The sequence below is a fragment of the Carassius auratus genome, chromosome 15, assembly GCF_003368295.1.
Source record: "Carassius auratus strain Wakin chromosome 15, ASM336829v1, whole genome shotgun sequence".
NCBI lineage: Eukaryota > Metazoa > Chordata > Actinopteri > Cypriniformes > Cyprinidae > Carassius > Carassius auratus.
The window spans coordinates 6,868,796-6,884,538 of NC_039257.1; the positions used below are offsets into that span (position 1 = coordinate 6,868,796).

Below are 15,743 nucleotides of genomic sequence, written 5' to 3' on the forward strand. Positions count from 1 at the left end.
CTACAGTGTGCAAGGGTCACAAAGGTCATCGTGTTTGGGAAGAAACTAGAGCAGGGCGCCTGACTTGTTCATGCCTGTGAAGCATGTGTGCTGGAACACAATGAATGCAAACAGGCATGAACAACCTGATGGGGGTACGGTGAAAAGATGCAATTCAGCGGTGAAATTTCATCTCAAAGTGCACCTCTGTCAGAAGGAATGTAATGAGAGTTGGTGTTATAATAATCCCTCGACTCCAGCCACAGTGTTCGTCCTTGTCAGCCATGACAAACTGTAAGCCTGAGTGAAAGGATCCCAGATGGATTACAGAATATCTCACACCATCAGGTTAATCAGTATGTGTGTCACTAAGTGAAGCGAGGATTTTAAGCCCTCAAACCACACAGTCAGCACAAGACGAGTAATATGAGCGGGTACACACAGCTGCAATCTCAAATGACAGTCATTCAGCTCAATTTATGAAAATAAGAGAAAATGTTCGACTGACTCTCTACTAAGCAAATATGCCTCATTTTTCATGATGGTTCAGGTGACTGTTTAAAGAGTTAGTTCGCCCAAAAATGAAAATTATGTCATTAATCACTCACCCTTATGCTGTTCCAAACATGTAAGGCCTCCTTTTATCTTCGGAACACAGTTTAAGATATTTTAGATTTAGTCCGAGAGCTCTCAGTCCCTCCATTGAAACTGTGTGTACGGTCTACTGTCCATGTCCAGAAAGGTAAGAAAAACATCATCAAAGTAGTCCATGTGACATCAAGAGGGTCCGTTGGAATTTTTTGAAGCATCGAAAATACATTTTGGTCCAAAAATAGCAAAAACGACGACTTTATTCAGCATTGTCTTCTCTTCTGTGTCTGTGTGAGAGAGAGTTCAAATCAAAGCAGCTGGATTTCCGGTTCGCGAACAAGTCATTCAGTTCACCAAATCGAACTGAATCGTTTTAAACTGTTCGCATCTCTAATACGCATTAATCCACAAATGACTTAAGCTGTTAACTTTTTTAATGTGGCTGACACTCCCTCTAAGTTCAAACAAACCAATATCCCGGAGTAATTCATGTACTCAAACAGTACATTGACTGAACTGCTGTGAAGAGAGAACTGAAGATGAACACCGAGCCGAGCCAGATAACGAACAATAGACTGACTTGTTTAAACCGATGCAAACCGTTTAAAACGATACAGTTCGATTTGGTGAACTGAATGATTCGTTCGCGAACCGGAAATCCAGCTGCTTTGATTTGAACTCTCTCTCACACAGACACAGAAGAGAAGACAATGCTGAATAAAGTCGTCGTTTTTGCTATTTTTGGACCAAATTTTTTTTTCGATGCTTCAAAAAATTCTAACGGACCCTCTGATGTCACATGGACTACTTTGATGATGTTTTTCTTACCTTTCTGGACATGGACAGTAGACCGTACACACAGCTTCAATGGAGGGACTGAGAGCTCTCAGACTAAATCTAAAATATATTAATCTGTGTTCCAAAGATAAAAGGAGGCCTTACATGTTTGGAACAGCATAAGGGGGAGTTATTAATGACATAATTTTCATTTTTGGGCGAACTAACCCTTTAAGCCTGAAAAGCATCATGGTATACTTCTGAGTTTTAAAGTATGACTGTAAGTGTGAATATGGTAATCATTATTATTCATGATACACAGTGGCCACTTTTGGACACTTTTAATGTATCATTAATTTATATTATTTAACAAAATATAAAAACAAGCACCGTTAATTGAAAAAAAAGCAGATGCGCACACTTTCAGTCAATACATAACATGTGACACTAATATTCGAAGGTTTTTGGTTGATTTTTTAAACAAGTTTCTTATATGCCTACCAAGGAGGCATCTATTATTTGATAAAAAACACAGTAAAACAGTGATATTGTGAAACTTTATTATATTTTTATAGTAACTTATTTCTGTAATGGCAAAGATTGATTTTTTGGGCTGTCATTACTCCAGTCTTCAGGGTCACATGATCCTCATTCTAACATGCTGATTTGCTTCTCAAGAAACATTTTTTATGATTATCAAGCATGGCTGTGCTGTTTAATATTTCTATGAAAACCACGATACATATCTTTCATGATGCTTTAATAAATATTTAATAATTTATTAAATTAATAATTTAATTTAATTAATTTATATATAAATAACAGCATTCATTCATTTGAAATAAGACGTTTAACATTTTACAAAATATTTCTGTCCCTTTTTATCAAACAAGGCTATATAAAACTATTTATTTTTAGAAATAAAAATCTCTCTAAACCTAAACTTTTCAGTTTAAGTGTCCAAATGTACTATTGCCAAAAGTATTGGGACACCCCTTCTAAAGAACAGATTTGACGACTTTAGTATTTCCATGCATACAAATCTTAATATTTAAGCATATAATTATACTCTAGGCAACTGTGCAGACCTTGAGCCAAAAACACATCACCAAACACTTATGGATACATGGCTACAGTCATTTTAGACACTTCCAAAACAGATTGAATGCATTTTTTAACTACATAAATTATGTTTTCATCTTTGTTGCCACAGTATTGAAGTGGCTTTTTTGGGTTCTAAAGAAGGGGGTGTCCCAATACTTTTGTCCATATAGTGAATTTTGGGGCCACTGTACAACCAAGTAGCCTACATGAGCCTTAGTAATTTTCAATGAACATTATAAATAAGAATCCATAAATACCATTCAATTTAGCCATCCAGTAAAGTTTAGAGCTACAGATATAAGGCTTGTCTGGCCTTTGCAAATTTTTCCTGATATGGAGCAAAGCAGAGTCCAAGGGCAGGGCCCTCGATGGGAAATTTCAAGTGGAAAAGCCACAGCTAAATTAAGAAAAACTGCAGATCCAACAATGAGCTCATGACTCACCACAGGGCATCAAGACGTTTACGCTCTCTCTTACCCTCGGCTCCCTCCACCTCCATCTAGTTCTCACACTAAAACCTCGATTAAAACCTGTTAGGCTGTTCCTGTAAACAGAGGACATGCTTCGTTCCGCTATGCAAATATTTCAAACCACAATTAGACAAACTCTTTTATCGCTGAAGAAAGTCTCTGCAATATTGAGCAAAAGACTAAACGTTTAAAGCAAACATGAAAGGCGTTCGCAACCCAGCAATGTGACGTAACAGGATATTCAACAAGAACAAAAAGCAGTGTGGGACCTAAAGAGCTTGAGTATTTTGAAGAAAGCTTACAAATACAAATGAATCATTCAGCAACTTGCATTAAAGTAAACGGGGTTAATTTAATATAAAATTACCTGTAATGTAGAATTTGCTACAACAAAAATGTATAGGTGCAGAAAGTATCTTCAGATTAAAGCAGGGTAGAGACACGTTTCAGTGGTTGGTTACCCCTGAGAACTTCCTGTGTTAAGTGCTTCAGACACAGGTGTATCCCCTCTGAGATCTCTCTGGGACATGTTGACAGCTGGCTGGATGACAGACCAGCAATGAAGGAAGAACCCGCTCTAAACCAAATATTCCTCCGCAATCTCACCATCTTCATAAACACGATGAATGGAGAATAATTGGAAGATAAAGAAACAGACTAAACAAGAAGTCTCCACAGTCGATACAGCAAAAGTTTTTTTGTCTAACACAAAGTTAGCTTCACGATGGAAAAGTGAACACACACTGCACACTTGTATTGCTCACTGCTGACAGAAGTAGAAAGTTAATTGTCTTGGGGCAGCTGGAAAATAGCTCAACTGCAAAGTCTCCCGGCCACCGACCAAAAACCAGAATCCCGCTGCTCTGAAAATGTGCTCTATCCCGAAGTACCTCCATCAATTACAACAGAGTTAAAAAATGAAAATGTACTTAATGAACTCCGATGTAACAGATCTGGAGAAATTTGGCATAACATCACTTGCTCATCAGTGAATACTCTGCAGTGAATGGGTGCCGTCAGTATGAGAGTCCAAACAGCTGATAAAAACAGCACAATATTGTAAAAGCAATCCACACGACTCCAGGCCATCAATTAATGTCTTGTGAAATTAAAAGCTGTGTTTGTAAGAAAAAAAAAAACCATGAAAGCATTCAAGTCCAAAATTTTGTCCTCTCACATCAAAATATTTGTTTAGAACTGTTTTCACTTGTAAACACTGCTTGATCGGTGCATATCACTTGTGGATTATTGGGACGTTTTATCAACTCTCATTTTGACGGCACCCATTCACTGCAGAGTGTCCTCTGGCCAGCAAGAGGTGTGATGCTAAAATGTAACTGTTGATTAAGAGATAAACTCATCAACATCTTGGATGGTCTGAGGGAGTCAAATTTCAGCCAATTTTAGTTTTGGGGTGAACTCCAAAAATCAGTTTTGCAGGGATGTCTTAACAAGTCTGGCATTTTGTAACACTACCATCCTAAATGAAAAACACACAGCTGTTTTCCAAGAAATGTATGACAACACTGTTGTTGGAAAACGCACAGCACAAACACTATAAGCATGACAGTTATGGCATTATTCATCCGTTTGCAGAAGACTAAGCAACTGTCAGCTTCTAATTGTTGTCAATTATACTAGTTACACCATCCACGCAATCCATTTCATTTGACAGGAGCGTTTTCGTTAGGTTTTGTAAACACATGGAAAAAGGAATGATACACAAGGGGGGATGTGAGCAAGGACACTTGAGGACATGACCTGACAACGAACTTAAGATGTCATCAGCACTGTACTGCTCAGCTGGCAGCACAAGTGAAAGAAATATCCTCTTATGTGCATCATGACACAGACAGTGTAGTTAAAATAACACATTCAACACAATTTTATAAGCTTGGCCTCTCAGAGTGATGCTGATAGTATACTCCCAGTGGAATTTCTAATGTAATTGGATTGAGGGAGGTTAGTTTGGGATGACAGATAACCAGCAGCTGGTCTCCTTTAACTGCCCTTGTCATTCCATCCCGAGGAGTCCAGGAAAAAATGTGGCATAAGGCCGCCTGAATCACTCCCTAACAAATGAATCTGAATGCATGTCCACAGTTTTGCACTTTTAAGCTTTGCAGATAGGGGTTTGTTTGTACAACCCTCATGCATTTGAATCAAAACCTAAACTGGTCAGGGTAGTATTTTCATAAATAACATGGAGTAAAATAACAGGTGAGATCAATGTGGTCATATAAACACATGACAATTGCTGTGTGTGCATTAAACCCTAGTGAGCTACCACACGCCTACGACGCCCAAAAATGCTGTCTTTCTAGGGAACTCACTAACCTATGAGCAAAAAGTGTGGAAAGTCTGACTTTTTTTCCGCGAATCAGTTCTTTACAACAGTTTGTTACAAAAAACGCTTCAAAGTGATTATTTATTGTGATTTAATTTAATGTTAGCTATACACCCATCGTTTATCACTCGGTTTAAATGCTCTCGACATCAATTCAATGCTTATCTGAGAGAGAGCGGTCTGATTCTCGAAGGAATCGTTCAGTCCGGTTTTGTGGTTCAACAAATTCTTTGAGAAGATCCGAGTCGTTATCAACCGGGCATCTCAAATACGCAAGAAACCAATCTTAAAGAAACAATATCTTCAAAAACGCACGTGTGAATTTAAAACTCATGTGTCACGAAGCGTAAACTGACTTGGTGCTATGATTCTAACTGAAATGAATGGCGTGTCGATCACTCACCTTGATTAAAGCACGCCAACTTCAAATCCCGCAACGTCCAAAAGTACCGGTCGCTCAGTGTTATAATTGGGTAAGAGAACCCCAGCAGTGATGGGAAACTTGTTCTCAAACTTGAGCTGTAATCTGTGTGAATCCCACCGACGAGATCTTTACCTCAGTTGGACACTGAAAGGTCGCTTTTACAGCTGTCTGGGTCACTTAAGCAGATGTAGTAAAAACGACTGCTGGAGAAAATTAATGTGTTTAAAAACAGATAGTAATGCTCTATTTTAATGTGAGTACTGTGCCACAGAACACGTACTCAGTAATGGTTTGAAGCGGGTGTTAGCAGCCGGCACCCGCCCTCTCTCTCTCTCAAGAGCACTGTGACTGTACCAGGAAGTTCCCGAGCAATCCCACCACGACTAATAAAATCACATGTATATCCTGAACTTTCACTTCATTATAATAAAATCAAAACCGTTTAATGAACATGTAGAGTGCATTTTGATTAAAAAGTATATTTCATTTATTAGATGGTTTTATTTAAAAGCAGAAACAACAGCACTGCTTACTTTCCTCACATATGTAAGCATACGTGGTCATTCAGAACGAATGTACTCGTTCTATATGTGACTTTATATTAAAATAACTATTGTGACAAATTTGCTTACATGTGGCATTTAGATAAGGTAGTGAGGCGTTACTCGACGGTGCACTAGCGTTATATCGCCCTCTATTGTCAATTGTCAAATGCTGTATTACAAGGAGGCTGCCCCTAGTATCTAAATTATACTAAAATTACACTACAATGAAACTATAGCTACACCAGGGCCCATTTCATTTATTTTTTCTTCTTCTTTTTTCATGTCTATATTTTATATGATATTATATATTTTTTCTCCATTTTTTTATTCAGATTTAGTTTTAGTTATTTTAGGCTACATCTAGCTAAACTAAATGAAAACGAAAAATGCAGGTTTGGCAACTATATATTTTTATTCTATTTTTATTTATTTTTTTACTTCAAGCAATGATTTTTAATAGTTTAAGTTTTAATTCACTATAATAATCTAGAGAGATTAAGAAGCAGGCGTTACATACTGTATGGCCTATAATAACATGCCATATGAATGCATCTACAATAATGTATTAATGCACTTTTCAAGATGGCTAAACAATTGAAATAATCACTATTAATAGGTTGAGTCATATACTTAATCATTTTAATTTTACTTAATGCATTTTAATAATTGAGAGTAATAAAACATTTAACTGAAATTTAGCTAATTTTATTTAGCTATTTATTTATTATTGATGTTATTTACAAAAAAATGTAAATATCTGTAGTGGTTAGAGAGTTTGACTCCTAACCCTAAGGTTGTGGGTTTGAGTCTCAGGCCGGCAATACCATGACTGAGGTGCCATTGAGCAAGGAACGAACCCCCAACTGCTCACCGGGTGCTGCAGCATAAATGGCTGCCCACTGCTCCGTGTGTGTGTGTGTGTGTGTGTGTGTTCACTGCTGCATGTGTGCACTTTGGATGGGTTAAATGCAGAGCACGAATTCTGAGTATGGGTCACCATACTTGGCTGAAGGTCATGTCACTATCGTTACTGACACTGTCCCCTCAGTATGGCCCTTAATATGATGCACTGACAAGCAAATGAATCAGTAAACTTTATAAGTTTAAACTCTTAAACAAAGATTTTAGTCATGGTCAACTCAACTTTTCTTTCAGATTTCATTTGACTGGACCAAAATGTATAATGCCAATGTGACTCAGAATCAAAGCCATTCATTATGAGCATCTTTTTCTTTTTTTCAGTCCACACACACTGGAAATTGTATGCCCTGTAAATGGAAAGCCATGTTTAAATGAGTTAGTGAGTTTAGTAACTTAGTGAGTAAACTTATCTTAGTGAGTTTGATCAGCTTGTGTTAGCCCTTACGAAACAAAAATATATTGCAGTATATTGGAAAATATATATATATATTCTTATATATGGGATTTAATTTTTTTTCCAATATATTGCAATATATTGAAAGCGTATTGATCAATATTTTGCAATATATTATATAATATATGTATCATCAATATATTATTAAATGTATTCAAATAGACAATATATTAGAAAATAAAAAGGGAAAATAATATATTACAATATATCACAATATATTTTAAGAAATATATTGGTAAATATATTTTCCTTTCATAAGGGAGATGCACACTGCTTTGATTTCTACCAACTGGGTGAAACTTGTCAATGTTCATGTACTTACAAGAAATCATTGTAATATGCTGATTTGTTTCTTAAGAAAAAGTTATTATTTTAAATGTGGAAATTTTTTTTTCCAAAGTAGTGTTCATTTTTGTCACACTTTTTTAATTTAGTCTTAGTCCTGTCAAATTGTCATATTTAGTCAACCTTGTCTTGTTTTTGTTTAGTCAAGTTTTAGTTGACTACAGTATATGTGTACATGATAAATGGTAGATTACTGTTCAAAACAAAATGTTTATAAAGATATAATGCAAATGAAGATGGAGTGGAGTGAAATACATGCGCTTTATAACAGATTTATTTGAGGCTTTTTTCATATATAAACATTGGTCAGTATACAAGGATCTAATCAAATATGGTTACAATAAAGTTAAGCTTCTGTTTGCCATATTTGTGCCAAATGTGTAGTACGCATGTTGATCAATGTTCATATTTATGTTGTTCATATTAAGTGTTCCTGTGGCTCAAGTGGTAGAGCATTGTGTTAACAGCACAAGGCTGTGGGTTCGATTCCCAGGGAACAATTGTTAGGTAAAAAATGTTAGCCTGAATGCTCTGTAAGTCACTTTGGATAAAAGCGTCTGCTAAATGCATACATATTTATATTAAATATTTCACTGTATCAATAAACACTGCTGAAACAAAATCCCCCCGTCAAGGTGACCTCCCCCCAGATTACCCATGTGAAGTGCAGTGTCATGCAGTAGCCAGAGGGTGAAGTGATCGATTCTGCCTTTGTGCTCATTCAGACCACCAAACCCCAAACCTTTAGGGCCACATTAAGCACTGGCTGAATGGAGGGGAAAGGTTGTATCCTGTTGACAAGGCAATGTTGGACAGACAGGCTGTACTGAAGGGTGTGTTCATGTCTCCCGTCACCGGTCGAGTGGAAATGGGCATTAAAGTTATTGTTCCAGCCTTTATCAGTTCATTAATAATAGTACAGCGTTTTTCTTTCTTATTAATGCACCTCCCTCTCTTTTTCCATCTCAAACTCAAACACACCCAGAAAGGGTGACATGACCTTGCCAGAAAATCAGGAAAAGTATGCTTTTCCGGAATTTTCTGTGTCATTTCCTCGTCCAAGTAGCATTCCATTCCAACAGCTAATAAATGGACACTAAACTCAAGTGGTTCACAAACTAGAAAAGGTTTTGGTTAACAAAATATTCAAAGAACAGATCCATATCAGCTAGATTCCAGTATTACACTAGACCAGCTAAAGTCTAAAGGCACACAGGCCTTCCAGGATCAATGTTCACCACCCCTGCGCTAGACTAAATGAACCATAAAGTTCTACAAACAGAAAAAAAGTCACAGAAAACAGACGAAGAAAAAAGCGTGCATAGGTTGTGAATTAAAGGGGTGTGAGCTATTTTCCTTTTTGCCAAACAAACTATTTATGCCATCCATAAGAAACATTCAAACATCTGTCAGAGCACACAGACAGAGTTTAGTGTACACCCACATTCCTTGGACTGTATTATTATTAAAAGGAGTAATCCAGCCCCATTCCTCAAAATCAAAAGCTTCTCACAGATACAATATATTGACCATATTTCCATATCAAAAGCCATCTATGTACTGCAAACTGCTTTCTATCATTTATCATACAGTTCTGAGATGAATCAAGTATTGCAGAAAACACTTCTGTAGGCTGGCATTAGCTTAAGCTTAATCATATTCTAAACCATAATCAACGCTGCACATATTCATGATATTGTCACTGGTTGTTGCTTTATTTTAAAAAGGCATGATCTTGCTTACACCATGGAAAATTCAAATGAGTCTCGGTTTTAGGGCATGCAAATCTATGGCACGTTTGGTTGAACCTAAAATATCCTGACAGCTATCACAAAAAGTAATTTGTTAAGAAATTGCTGGGTGCAGTTGTCTTTATTTAGTTATGCAAATGAGTTTTGAATCTTTTCCTGATACAGCAAAGAAGACTATTCGTACATTCACATGCATTCATTTAATAGAAGCTTTATCTAAAGGGACTTACCTTAGTGCAGCTTTGGCAGTAAAACTCTCCATTTTTCCCTGGAGGCAGTATGATTTCTCCCGTGGGTATCAGCTGGATCCTCAGCTCCATCATGTCGTGTCTCTTGTGTCTCTGTGTACGAGTGTCCTTCCTCGCTCTGTGTGAGGGGCGCTTCAACCCTCTCTGGTGCTTCTGCTCTGCTGGATACAGGAGAAAGAGGGACGGTATCCCTAAACAACAAGATACAAACAAAGAGAGATAAAGTAAATCAGGCTGTTAAGTGCTGTAGAAGAATTTACCTGTCGTCCAAATAGAGAGTCAGTGGAAGCTATTATAGATGTGTGAAATGTGTCCAGGTCTCGTCTCACAGCCAGATGTGCACTATAATTAAAGATTCCTGACGCTCTGAGCACTGAGAGTCTGCCGTCAGGGCTTCCTCTAGGCTTCAGCATCCTGTCCTCGACATTCCCAGGATAAACACCGGAGGAGCCCACTCTTTTTCCCCTGCACATGCTTGAATCAGATACAAGTTATTTCCACATGCTTCTAAAAAAAGAGTAACTTTCTTTTGCATTTTGATGATGACAGATTAAAGGAAATATCATTTTGGTGCAAAGGAGAGGGTATGTGGTGTTGGATGTATCAAATAATGGCTTGACAGACAGGTGGTAAATAATCCACTGACCTTTAGCCTGAAAACTCTGACCTCAGCATTCCTTTATGGGCCCAAATATCCATATACATTTATCTGTATTATATTAATTGTTGAATCTATTTATCTATCTATCTATATGTGATTTTAGAATTAATTCATTCTTAATTTTTAAAACCATATGCTAACGTTAGGGTGGGGATTGTTCATCTTTGCTGGGGAGTTTCTCTTAATAATAAATCTGTTTACAAAGTAACACGTTGTCGATCTTGAATGCTTTTAAGTATTTAATTCCGAGAAAATGTGAATGCAAATGAATGAGTCTGTAAAATATAGCTTGTTGGAGGGGAAATGACAGAGACACACATCCTCTGACCTGTGACATTAGTTGAGACATTCATGATTTCTGGGCATCAACAGGAAAGAGTGGCCTTGGCATCCCAGAGCACGGTTTAATCTAAATTTGGGTAAAGACAGATCTCTGTCTGTATAGCATTTAGTGGGTTACATAAAACTGACTTTTTATGATGACAGTTTAATGACTTTAGTTGTCTTGCCTGAATATAGTGTGCTGTGATCACTAAAAACAACAGATGGTCAGCATAAGAGCAAAGAGAAAATATAGCTGCAAGCAGCGATGGCGGGCTCAAGCCACCAATGCCATCTCCACCCCGGTGGCATCAGGTAAACTGTGCCCAGCGGGCACATGCATTTACAATATCCCTCTGGCAGTGAGGTTTTAAAGGATATGGCAGTTAAAGGGTTAATCCGAATCATCTAGACTTTAAAATCACATTCACAGAACAATATATATATATATATATATATATATATATATATATATATATATATATATATATATATATATATATATATATATATATATATAACTTTAGTAACACTTTACAATAAGATTCCATTTATAAACATTGTGTTAACATGAACAATATTTATATAGCATTCATTCATGTCAGTTAATATTCCAAACTTAAACATTAAAACATTGTTTTATTGTGATTTTTTTCCAAGCACATTTTACCAATTCCAAACCATATCAATCTTAATAACTACCATTATTTTTTATTTAATCATTTATGAGTGCTATACAATAGTCCAGGAAAGCTGGAAGAGAAAAACAGGTCAAGAAGAACTGACAAAAAGAATTGCAAAATAATTAGGAAATAATGTGAAGATTAATTTTTAGTCAATTCTGCAAGACAGACTTTCAGGAAAGGAGGTGGAATAAAAATGAGCTCCTAAATCTTAATCCCGGATTCTGGAAGATATATTCCTCAAACCATCGGACAAGAGGAGGTGGTGCTGGTCCTTCACGAGTCACTCTAATCTGTTCATTAAGCCTATATATAAAGACTTAATATATAGTATTTCACAATACTTCATGGTATTCTAATTAAATAATTTTTTGGAATCTTAGATCTCTCAGAACCTGACACCGAGTAATTCTGAGACTCCAGGAAAGTGGCAGTTCTGTAAAATGTTGGCGCTGGAGACTAAATGCTCCCTGATAGTTTCACACCTAATTCACTTAACACACACACAAACACACACACACACACACACACACATTAACCACAGTGACAGAGGGACAGAGTGACATCAGATGTATGATAGTTTTTTAATTTTCTATCATCCATATAGTGTTGTATAGCCATGAAACTATGCATATTTCCTCAGAATGACTTGTATTCTATGTGTACATTTTTTTTTTGAAGTGTTTAGAAGCTGCACTTTAAAAAAATAAAAGACATTTACTGGTTACTTTTTTACTGTTATTTCAAAAAATCACCACGACAAAACCATTCAAGCTATCCAAAATTCATTCGCACCTGTTCTGTAAGATAAATTCTTTAAACAGTGGTAAAAGAGGATGTGGTGCTGAACCTTCAAGAGTCACTCAAAACGTATCTGTCCATAAAGCCTATAAAGAATTATTCTTAATATACAGTTCACAATACTTCAGCTTGTTATTCTAATTAAGTGAGGGTCATTTTATCAGTAAAATACATAAAATACATATTATTTTTCTTTGAAAGATTTCTATAAATGATTTAAATCATACTTGTTTCTACAATAATTATTTAAAAGTAATCCTATAGCTCCATCTGGTGGCCATTATTGGTACTAAGAATTGCAAGCTTCATTTATAAGTTATGATAGTTTTAATTTTATGCTGGCTCTTGAAAATGATAAAGCTATGAAACTTACTGTGCTTCCTTCAAATGATGACTTCTACCTATATAAAAAATTATGAAGAGTTTGGAATGAAAAAAATTAAAGATATAGTAAAATAACTATTGTATTTTTTTATGTTACTTTAATAAATCGCTATGGCCACACCATTTAAGGTATCCTAAACCCATTCGCAATTTAACATTTTCAGTATATTGGCTTCATGTTAAAAAAAAGTTTGGTGTGAACTACTTGTGTCTTCTTGGAGGAGTATGAATTAATTTACAGGCTTATTTTATCATAAATCCACAATAGAATTTCTGAGCTCTGTATCAATCTGTGTTGTTGTTTGTTTATTTTTATTTTTTTATTTTTCATAGGAAGATAACTGACCCTTTACTCTCCTTTTTAATAAATGTGCTTATAAACCAAAAACAAGCTATTTATAGCTGTATTTATAAACTGCTTACTACTGACTATTAATATTGGGACAAGGCTTTATAAAGCATGAACTGACTATTTACTTTTTGAGTTTGAAATTATTATTTGCAGCACAAATAAGGTTTTTGGGGATTTTTAAAAATCCCTAAAACTGTCAGAAAAGGATAAGGCCTAAGATTTCTATGTGAGTGGCTAAATTTATTTGTTTTTATAACTATAATGCATAAACTATGAAATTATACAAAATGTATAAAAAAGTACAACAGTTATTGTTTTCCAATGTTTTTTATTTATTTATTTTTTTTTTTTTTTTTGGATTTACATTTAAAAAAATTAGCCTACTGCAATCATTCTAAACAGCTTGAATAAAACCTGTCAATATTTATTATAGACCACTGTAACTGTGTATAATCTAACAAACAAGTTTATTATGAAAATAAAAGTGTACACCAGAAAAAATTGGACGATAAAGAAATTGCTAACAATAGTATAATAGAGCATGTTTTATGTTTTTAGGCGTTTAGATGCAGAAATGGACAAATAAAATGTAAAATAAAATGTAATTGATTTAATTAAATATAGATTAATTCTTGTTAGAGCAAAATAATAAATACATACGTACACACATTAAAAAAGCAGCCAAGATGAATGAGTTTCATTTTTTTTATAGATTCAAATTGAAGACAGAAGCAGCTGGTATATGCGGTCACTTAATATTCAAATCCAGTAGATCCACTTCAGATTTATTTCTCAACAGTTTATGTTCAATTGGCTGTTTTCGTTCATATTCGCCAAGCTATTTTGAAATAATCTTGTCCGTTATGTGTTCGTTCGTACGACGAAAGGCAGAATCCTGCAGCTCGAGAGATACATGTTATTCTGCCAGTGGCGGTGTCAAATAGTCTTTCACACTTAAACGAGTCACAAACACCTGCATTTAGCTCTTGCAGTGTTACAATGGGTTTATTGTGTGCATTTGTGGTAATATTTTATTTAAAAAAGCTCTTAAACAAGAATAAATTCGTTTGTTTTGAGCTCGACACTGTAAGCGCTGATCGGAGCGGTGATTTCAGATAGGCAGCCACAAATATTTAATTTTCACACAAACAGTTCAAAAACATCTGAATTTAGCTCTTGGTGTGTTCTAATTGGTTGATTGTGTGATATCGCTGTAATAATTTATTTTTAAAAGCTTTAAAACAGGAATAAATTCGTTTTTTCTGAGCTCTTTACTCCAGACGCTCGTGATCAGAGCGGTGATTCATCTCTCCTATTTCTCACGTATCTCTGGCCAGAAATTATTTATCCATGAGCCCTGAACCGGTAATAATCAGATATGTTGGTTTAGCTTGTCAGTGTGAATTAAATCTAAGTATGTATTTGTATTTTTAACCGATTTAAAAGTGAAAGTAAAAGTCCGGTAATTGCACCTGTAGGGGCGCTATTTCTCTCAGACAATGGAAGTCTGAAGCACATATACTCAAACAGAGGGACAGAGTGAGATGAGATGTCTGACAGTTTTTTAATTTTCTGTTATCCATACAGTGTTGTAAAGTCGTGAAACTATCCATATTTACTCAGAATGACTTTTTTTCTGTATGAAAAAAGGTTTTGAAGTGTTTGGAATTTAAAAATGCAGGACAATTAATAATTCCATTTTTATTGTCATTTAAAAAAATCACCATGACAAAACCGTTCAAGCTATCCAAAATCCATTGGCAATTTAAGTTGTTTAAAATGTTTTGGCATCATGTAGACAAAGTTTGGTGTGTATAGTGTTACTCTCCTCTGAGCAGTATGCATTAATTCACAGCTAAATGTAAAAAAAAAATCCACATTCAAATCAAAATAGCTGACTTCCTGTTGATCGTAGCTGATGACTGTGAATTAGAAAGTTGTCCGTGTTGATAAGAACAATTTTTGTACCGAGTTTGGTGTCTGTAGCTAAAACTAACCCCCCCACTTTTGACAAAAGGTGGCGCTATAGAGTGCCTCTTCCACGCCCTTTTAAAAGCTTTTTCCATTGTCTAGCTATCAAGAATACTGATATGTGTTTTGAGTTTCATGTAAATCTGAGGTTGTTATCTGCCTCAAAATCACCATAACAGAATATTCAAGTTTGACACGTTGCCATGGCAACAATATATAAGATATCAATATCCCCACAACAGATTTACATCGGCCATGTTTTGTCATTATTCTGATGAAGTTTGAAGCAAATCGAGTAAAAATAAGATGCTGAATTCAAAGCATTTTGAAAATGACTCACTTCCTGCTGCCAGTTGGTGGCGCTATAACGTTGACTCTTAATAATCACATATATACGATCGGTATCATACATCGAACAAACCGATGAAGTTTGATCAAACTCAGGCAATGTATGTGGATGTTATTAGGCATTTCCTGTTTCTCACTTTTTGCCCTAATTTCAACGCCTCGCCACGGGCAAACCGTTCGAGATATAAAAAATCCCCTCGCAATTTTTCATCCCCAATGTCTTGAGATCATGTTCACCGAGTTTGGTGGCAATCATGTAAAAAACC

General features: G+C 35.7%; 1 protein-coding gene across 2 annotated transcripts in view; it reads right to left on the bottom strand.

Annotated features, from left to right (window-relative positions):
* The window catches only part of LOC113114880 (unconventional myosin-Ic-like), a 42,617-nt gene extending 32,525 nt beyond the window's left edge, over window positions 1-10,092 (bottom strand). The window contains exon 1 of one of the 2 annotated variants that reach the window (XM_026281953.1): window positions 9,939-10,092. In XM_026281953.1, coding sequence (XP_026137738.1) covers window positions 9,939-10,031 — 93 coding nt within the window. In that variant the 5' untranslated portion in view covers window positions 10,032-10,092. Of the gene's footprint in view, window positions 1-5,671; window positions 6,026-9,938 lie in introns of those variants that run through there. The other variant, XM_026281955.1, reaches the window with a different exon arrangement.
* Between the last annotated feature and the right edge of the window lie 5,651 nt (window positions 10,093-15,743).